Source organism: Mesitornis unicolor, unplaced genomic scaffold (assembly GCF_000695765.1).
Source record: "Mesitornis unicolor isolate BGI_N332 unplaced genomic scaffold, ASM69576v1 scaffold26486, whole genome shotgun sequence".
Taxonomy (NCBI): Eukaryota; Metazoa; Chordata; class Aves; order Mesitornithiformes; family Mesitornithidae; genus Mesitornis; species Mesitornis unicolor.
Window position 1 is genome coordinate 10,406 of NW_010190704.1, and position 7,263 is coordinate 17,668.

At 49.7% G+C, this 7,263-nt stretch overlaps 1 protein-coding gene across 1 annotated transcript in view; it reads right to left on the reverse strand.

The window, feature by feature from the left end:
• The window catches only part of LOC104542251 (RING finger protein B-like), a gene marked incomplete at its 5' end in the record, with an annotated part of 7,073 nt that extends 592 nt beyond the window's left edge, over nucleotides 1-6,481 (reverse strand). The window contains 9 exons of the mRNA XM_010186494.1: nucleotides 588-642; nucleotides 965-1,056; nucleotides 1,381-1,580; nucleotides 2,324-2,511; nucleotides 3,031-3,186; nucleotides 4,002-4,025; nucleotides 4,997-5,210; nucleotides 5,736-5,858; nucleotides 6,376-6,481. Of these exons, the coding sequence (XP_010184796.1) occupies nucleotides 588-642; nucleotides 965-1,056; nucleotides 1,381-1,580; nucleotides 2,324-2,511; nucleotides 3,031-3,186; nucleotides 4,002-4,025; nucleotides 4,997-5,210; nucleotides 5,736-5,858; nucleotides 6,376-6,481 (1,158 nt within the window). The remainder of the gene's footprint in view (nucleotides 1-587; nucleotides 643-964; nucleotides 1,057-1,380; nucleotides 1,581-2,323; nucleotides 2,512-3,030; nucleotides 3,187-4,001; nucleotides 4,026-4,996; nucleotides 5,211-5,735; nucleotides 5,859-6,375) is intronic.
• Nucleotides 6,482-7,263: the final 782 nt, after the last annotated feature.

A 7,263-nucleotide genomic window follows, 5' to 3' on the forward strand; every position in this document is an offset into this window, starting at 1 on the left:
GCTGCAAAATGGAAGTTAACTTCTGCATCTCTTCTACCTTGACTTGCTGAATAACCCTGAGAGCTGTTGTCCTCTGCAGCTCAGGCCATAATCAGGCCTGAAAACCATCTCATTATCTCAGAAGGAGCTATCAAAACTCCTATGTTTTGCTCTGTGGAGCAGGATAGCAGGGTAGCTGGGCTTTGGTCTGATTTAGGTCATTGTTCTAGTGGGCAATAACATCCCTTTAGGAACAGCATAGTCCTGGTATGAGAGTTTCTTCTTCTCTGTGTGTCTGTTGTATTCCAGGTACCACAGAAACCAAACCGCAGGCAATACAGTTCACTGGGACATGGCTGAAAACTTCCCCTAGCCTGAAAGGCAGATTTCGAGGGAGAATACGGGGTCTGTACCCCTCCACACCCTACAGGCACCAACTAGGACAGTACAGGAATTTCTGGTCCCACAGCAGAGGGGTCATCTGCTGTATTTTGACTAGAGGGACAGAGATATGCAACTAGGTCTGATCACAGGCACCATTTAAAGCTGGCTTCAAAGAGAAACGGCAGAGGAAGCAGATAGCTCCTGGGTCTGCAATAGCATCTTACCAACGCGCGGAAGGCTGTCCTGCGAGGAGGGGCACTGGGGTGTACTCCATGAAACCTGACAGCCAGGGGAAAGGCAAGTGAAATGTCCAAAAAGCTCAGCCTCATCACTAGACAAAAACTTCTATGCTCTGACACATCAGCAACCTGCTTTCTCTGTTACCCAGCTTCTTCCAAAAAGGCAGTCTCTTGTTTTTTTCCCCATTCCCTCCCCTCTTACCCCAGAAAGGAGGTTTTTTTACCCCATAGTTTTCCATCTCCATTGCCTAGTCAGGAGTTTTTATAACATTAATGCCACCTTCCCATCGAGCATGACTCATTCCCAGTCCTTGCCTTACAACAGACCCTCCCAAGGCATCCACCTGGTACAGCCTTCTTACCCAGATCCAGGATATGCATGTCACTGAGGTAGATAGAAGTCCTCCGACCCCCAAAAATCAGCAGCTTGTTCTTCAGCAGAGTAGCTGAATGCCTGGCCAGAGAAGCAGCAAGTGAACAAAGCATCTTCAGCAAACTCCCACAACTGATGTTTCAGCCTTGGCTTCTGCTATTGGGCTGCCACAGCTTCAGTCTCCACCTGCCTCCACCCCCAGCCACTGCAGCCCAAGCACAGAATCCCTTCAGGATTCATGACAGGAGGTCCTGGGAGTCACATCACTCAAATCATAGCCCTATCTTAAGGATCAAACAGTGGAGAACAATCACCTAGTATTTAGGAAATTCCACTGGGGTGGGAGGAGAGGTGAGCAGAGGTTTCCTGCTCTATTTTGGAGGGCTGAAATAAACACATTCTTACCCAAGCCTAGGCAGAGGTTTCTCCCCTTCTGAGATGGGCCGGTACCAAATTTCATGCTCTGGATTGAAGACATAGAGCATGTTGCTGCAGAGTCCAACTGGCAGTGATGCCTTTTTGGGCAAAGTCCCTCCAAAAACAAAGAGTTCCTTGCGGTAGATAGTTGCACTGTGGTAGGCGAGCACTGGCAACTTCCCTTTAGCCTAGAAAAAGTTCAACACGTGTTTGTTATGAGAAGTGTGTTATTTGCTGCATGACTCACAGGAAAGGAGCCCACATCATGCAATGAGTTTGACAAGTCTCAATTTTCACCTTATTGGTTCCCCAGGCAGATCTTTGCCACAGGGTGGACAGTACATCCTTTGTGTACTCTACACCACCAGAATGCTCTGGTAAGAGAAGGAAGTCAACCTCCTACCCCAGCTTCCTCAGAAGACGACAGAGAACAGACAGATCTCATCCAGGCTTCTTCTGTAAAAGCCATCTTGTGACTTAGCCAGGAAAGAGACAGAGTCCTTCACTGACAGGGCCCTCTGCAAGGAGGTGACAGCCAACTAAAGAGCTCAGAGACCTACTGTGCCCAGAGCAGTCCCTGGTTTGAGAAGACCAGCTCTTCTCCTCAACACCATATAAAATGAGAGGCCATTTCCCTCTGCCGCTTGTACAGCACCTCCCACCCACCACCTTGGTCAGACACAGCTCTCTACAGCGACCATTTTTTCATCTTGCTTCATTCATTGTAGGTACAGCCCCTGGTTTCTGCCAAGCTTGTGGCCCTACAACACAGCCTTCTGCTATCAGTCAATCCCAACTGAGCAGCTCAGATAACCTGCAGCAATGATGGACCAGGACTACTGGAGTAAGGATAAGGCACATCGGTTGCCACATTCAGGCACGACCTGCCACCCATCCCATGCTTTTGTCCTGGAAGAGCTGCAGTACTTACAGCCACGGGGAGCCACTTCCAGGTGACTGTGTCCAGAATGTAGATGCTGCTGTACTCTTTGTTCTCTCTTATGCCTCCAAAGATGTAGATACGCTTGGTGTCCGGGTCGTAGGTGGCTGTGTGACCATGCAAGCACAATGGCATGGCATTTTGCAGCTGGAGACCCACTGGAAGCCAGAAATCACTGTCTGTGGGAGCAACACCAGACAGATGGTGCGGGAGTTCAAAGATGCTCTCAAATTTCTCCAGATTTAAAGAATATGTAAGAAAAAATCTGTACTCAAGACCTTGCTCCCTTCATCTCCTCTTCTCCTTTGATTCAGGGCTAGAGGAGACTCATACAAAAATGCTTCTATGTAAGGAATGAAGGGGAACAGTAACTAGGTGGGGAATAGTAAGGTGGAAGAGAGGATCAGTGAGGTGCAGAAAGCTGCAAGGCACTGGAATTGTATCCACCAGTTCTCCACCAGTCATCATGCACAGACTGTAAGCCACGCTGTTGCTTTTACCCCTTAAAACTCACTCAACTCTTTCCAGAGCTTGTAACTTAGCTCCTGGAGGGCTCTCACATACAACCCCACAGCCTCTCATGGCACACTACCCTGTCAGCTCAGCCTGGTGACCATGCTAGGAAGATGTGACACTTTTGCTGTCCCCTCCCTGAGTACTCCCTCCCATCTGCATGAGTTGTCCTCAAGTCCCACTACCCCCATTGCCTTTGACAGCTCTAAAGTCCCCACCAATTTCCAGCTTCCAGAGTCCATCCTTGCAGGGCTGCTTATCGACACCTTCTCCACCGATCAGGACAGCTGTCCCCGGGTCACTGAGGCACATGGCATGGCACCACCGAGGGCTGGGACTGCCTGGGGAGGGCAGAGCACAGGGCTGTAAGCAGAGTCAGGTGAGTCACCCCCAGTTCCCTTCCCTGCTGGGGAGAAAGAGGCAGCTGAAGCATCAGAGGGGAGAAATGGGAAGGCAGGGGCCCTGGATCCCTTCCCTCTGGGATGGCAAGAGACATAGCCCCCTGAGGAAGATTTCCTGTTGGCTTCAGGGAATAATTGCTGTACTAGGAGAGACATCGCTAGCAGAGGGAGCCAGCAAAAAATCTGGCTGGAGGTAGAACTCATACAGGCTGTCACTTCAGACAGGCTTGGATGCCTCCATTGATTACACATCCCCAGAAGGGACATCCCAGTTGTGCTATTCCCCTGTGTTACTCCATATGAGGGAGGGCTACCCAGGGACAGTTTATTAGTGCCTAAGATACTGCAACCAGAAGCCTGGAGCTGCTTCCAGAGATATTCCTCATACTGCTCTGTTCCTCCTCCTTTCCTCTCCCAGGCTACTGCAGTTGGCTGAGCCAGCTAAAAAATACCTTTAAATCAAAAGTCTATTCCACATCTTATCCTTTGACTCCAAGGGCTATGCCAGAGGTGAGGTGTGCCTGAGATTCAGAAGGGCTACAGAAGCGAACTGGAGAGCCTGACAGTACTGGAAACACCTGTACTGAGGGCAATTGCATGGAGAGGAACACACAGAGTATACACACACAACCTACTTGTTATTCCTGGTCACTGGGGAGATAAAGGACGAAGCATGAGAGGCCTGTGACATTAAAGGGAATGGCATCACCAAGTAGCCGAAAAGACAAATGAGGGTCTAGGAACCAGATCCTCACCTTGCAACTCCTGCACCGCCAGATCTGCAGAGGAAACACAGAGATGGCTCCATAAAGAAAGCAGCCAGCAGACATAACCTGGAAAGTGCTCAGCTCCATAGCTTTAAAGCCCTTTGGTCGTCCTTCCTCCAACCCCCACCACAAAACTACCTCCCTGCAACACACAAGGTGCAAGACCAAGAATCTTGAAGAAAGTCTCATCAGAAGAAATGGAGAAGACAGGTGAGAGCGGGGCACAATTCCTTTGACTGCCATCATGCGGTCACCGCTGCATTCGACCCCTCTGATGGAAGCTCATTTCCCCTCTTCTCACACTGCCTACACCAGGAGAAACTTTATGATGGAGCTACATTTGCCTTTGTGAGATGCAAGCCAAGTCCCAAGAAGTCACTTCACATGGAGAGCACTGAGTTACTGTCAAACATTTACCTGCAAACTTGGTCACACCCTGGAGCTGACTTGGAATTCACATTCCAGAAGCTAAAGGTTTTGTTTCCAAACCCCTTGGCACTACTGAAAAGTCAGTACAATAACACTAATTATACATATATTTCTTGTGATATTCTCTATACTTTGTTACCAATGTCTTCTACAGAAGAAGTGTTATGCTGTTAGTAGGGCAACAAACAGACAGAGAGGTTATAGAATGTCATAGTACATAAGATACTTGTGTCTCAATTTACTCTTCTGTAAAACAAGGCTAACAATACTTGTCTTCATCTATGAAGCACTTTTACGCATATGAGAGGCATATTATCAGGCACGGAATGTTGGCACTAAGAGTATCCCATGTTCTATTTCTGGCCTTTCCTCGACAGGCAAAAATTCATATCCAGGACTAAGGAGCAGTCCTGTGTATTTCACAAGCCAAGACAGACAAGCCCGCCTTGCCTTGGCCATCTACAGAGAAATGGGCTGGGAAGATGTTGCCCAGCAGCACTGACAGATCATTCAGACAAGACTTACAAAATAAACCTAGAAGCTGCGAGAGTTACCTTCTTCATCCAGAGCTCTCTCAGATGCTGTGGGTTCAAATAAAACTTTCTTGGGCTTCTTGGAGGGGACAGGACTCTTCCTCCAGGCCTCACTGGGTTCCACCTTGCCAGATGGTGTCTTCAGGGCACAAGGTACCACCAGGGTCCTCAGTGGTGGGCAGACATCCTTCTTCCCAGGCCTGGATGCTCTAGCAGTCACCTCTGAGCTCTTAACCTGTGATGAGAGTCCCAGTCAAATCAGCCCTGAAGAAAAAGACCTGAGGCTATGGTGAGCTGGGCCAGAGATCAGTTTCCCATGGCGAGCGTTTTCAGGCTCGCCTTCCTGTTGAGTCTTAAGCACCAGCATGCCAACAGTATCAGCCCCCAAATCTATGCCGAGCAACGCAGGTACCTGCTGCTATATGCCCAGTGGTCTGCTGCAGACTGCTGGCTGTGAGGGGCACAGCTAGCACAAGGTAACTGGAAAGGCAGAAAGGCCATCTGTGCTAGGAGTAACCAGGCTGATCAATCATCCCACCAAGGGCTGTTAAATTCAACCCTTCCAAAGGCATTTCCATGGAGAGCACCACTTTCTTTAGCACAGGTGAATCTGTGCCTCCAAAACTTGCTTAGCCAGGTCTCCACTAAAGAGAGCGGCAGCAAATGTTTCTGCTAGACATCAACTGAGCACCTAGGAGTGAGGGAGAAGATACGGAGGAGAGGGTAAAATAATGAGAGGAAGGCTCCAGGATACACATACCTCAGTAGAATCCTCCAGATCCTGGCCAAGGGGCATTTTGCTGGCTGGGAGCACTGGTGACTGGGTGGTCTCTGGGATGAAGAAGGGGCCGGTGGGCGTGCTGCTGGAGACGCCTCGGAGCAGCTGCGGCAGAAACAGTAAATCAGATTAAAAGGACACACCAAGTGTGCCAGCCTACATCCACAAAGACTGAGCAAAAAGATGTCTTGCAAGGGACAGATTCCCTGCAAGGGAAAAGCCCAGCTTTCATCTCCAGTGCCTACAGAATAAACAAAGAAAAGCAAAGCCAGTAACTGGGAGATGCTAAATCCAAGGGCTTGGCACAAGGTAAAATAACTGTGCAGCTACCACAGACCCAGGAAAGAGTAAAAAAAAACTGGAAGTGAAACACCCTCTGCTGCCCATCTCCTACGACACAGGAGGCGTTCTGGCAAAGCAGTTTAGGGAATAGGTTTTAGAAGTGCAGTGCAGTGCAGAGGTTTTAGGCACAGCACTGATGTGCATTAACAGAGGTGCATGAGGTGGCTCTGCCTTGGAGTAGCAAAGAGAAGGAAAAGGAGAGTCTGAGATAAGTTCTGTAGCTCAGAAGTGACAACATCTGGGACTGAGGGCAGGAAAAAAAGGATGTTGGTTCTTTTACCTGTCCACTGACAGTCAGGACCAGCTTCACAGGGTTGTCTTTATTCATCTCTTTCAACGAGACCATGAAAATATCTGTCCTCCAGTCACCTTCCCACACCAGAGACCTGCCCAGGGGACCATGTGTTTTCAGCCCACAAGTGACACTGACCAGGGAAAAATTCCTGCTCCCATGCTAGCTGGTAACATCCCAAAACTGAAGAAAGATCCAGCCCCAAAAGCAGCCAAAAGGAAGCTGAAAGCATCATTAGAGAGAAACACCATGGGGGAGGACCAGCAGGCCTGAGCAGCTTTGGGATGACACCAGCAGAACCAGGCAGCACCACAGAGCAGAAAGATCTCCCAGGACACCCCTCCTGATACCCCGGCAGCATCAGCTCCTGCCATGACCTGTGGGAGGGCTCCAGAGTGCCTATCCGCTGTGGTGCGACACCTGGGGACACCACCACATCCACTGTGATACTTGTGTCCGCAGAGTAACAGCTCCAGTCTCCCAGCCCAAACACCACCAGCTGCTTTGGCAACGGGCAGCCAAGCCTGGAAACCCATCTTGCTAGACTGGCTGTGAGGGAAGAAAAACAACAGAAAACAGAGATAATCATCAAGGAGTAAAACAAAAGATCCAAAAACTCTATTTGAAAAGGCTTGAAAACACAGTTATGCCAAGGAAGGGCTAAAGGTTTGTTATTTAAACAAATTGGAAGGATGGAATGAAAAAAACAGGCAGTAGCCTGTGATGGGAGCACAGCCAGGAGCTAGGGCAGCACAGCCACTGGGCAGGGGCAGCTCCAGAGGAGAGAGGCAAGGCGTGCGGGTCACTCCCTGCCCGCGGGAAAGCTCACCCCAGACAGGGATGGGGCCGGCCCAGAGCCACCGCTCCCTCGTAGCC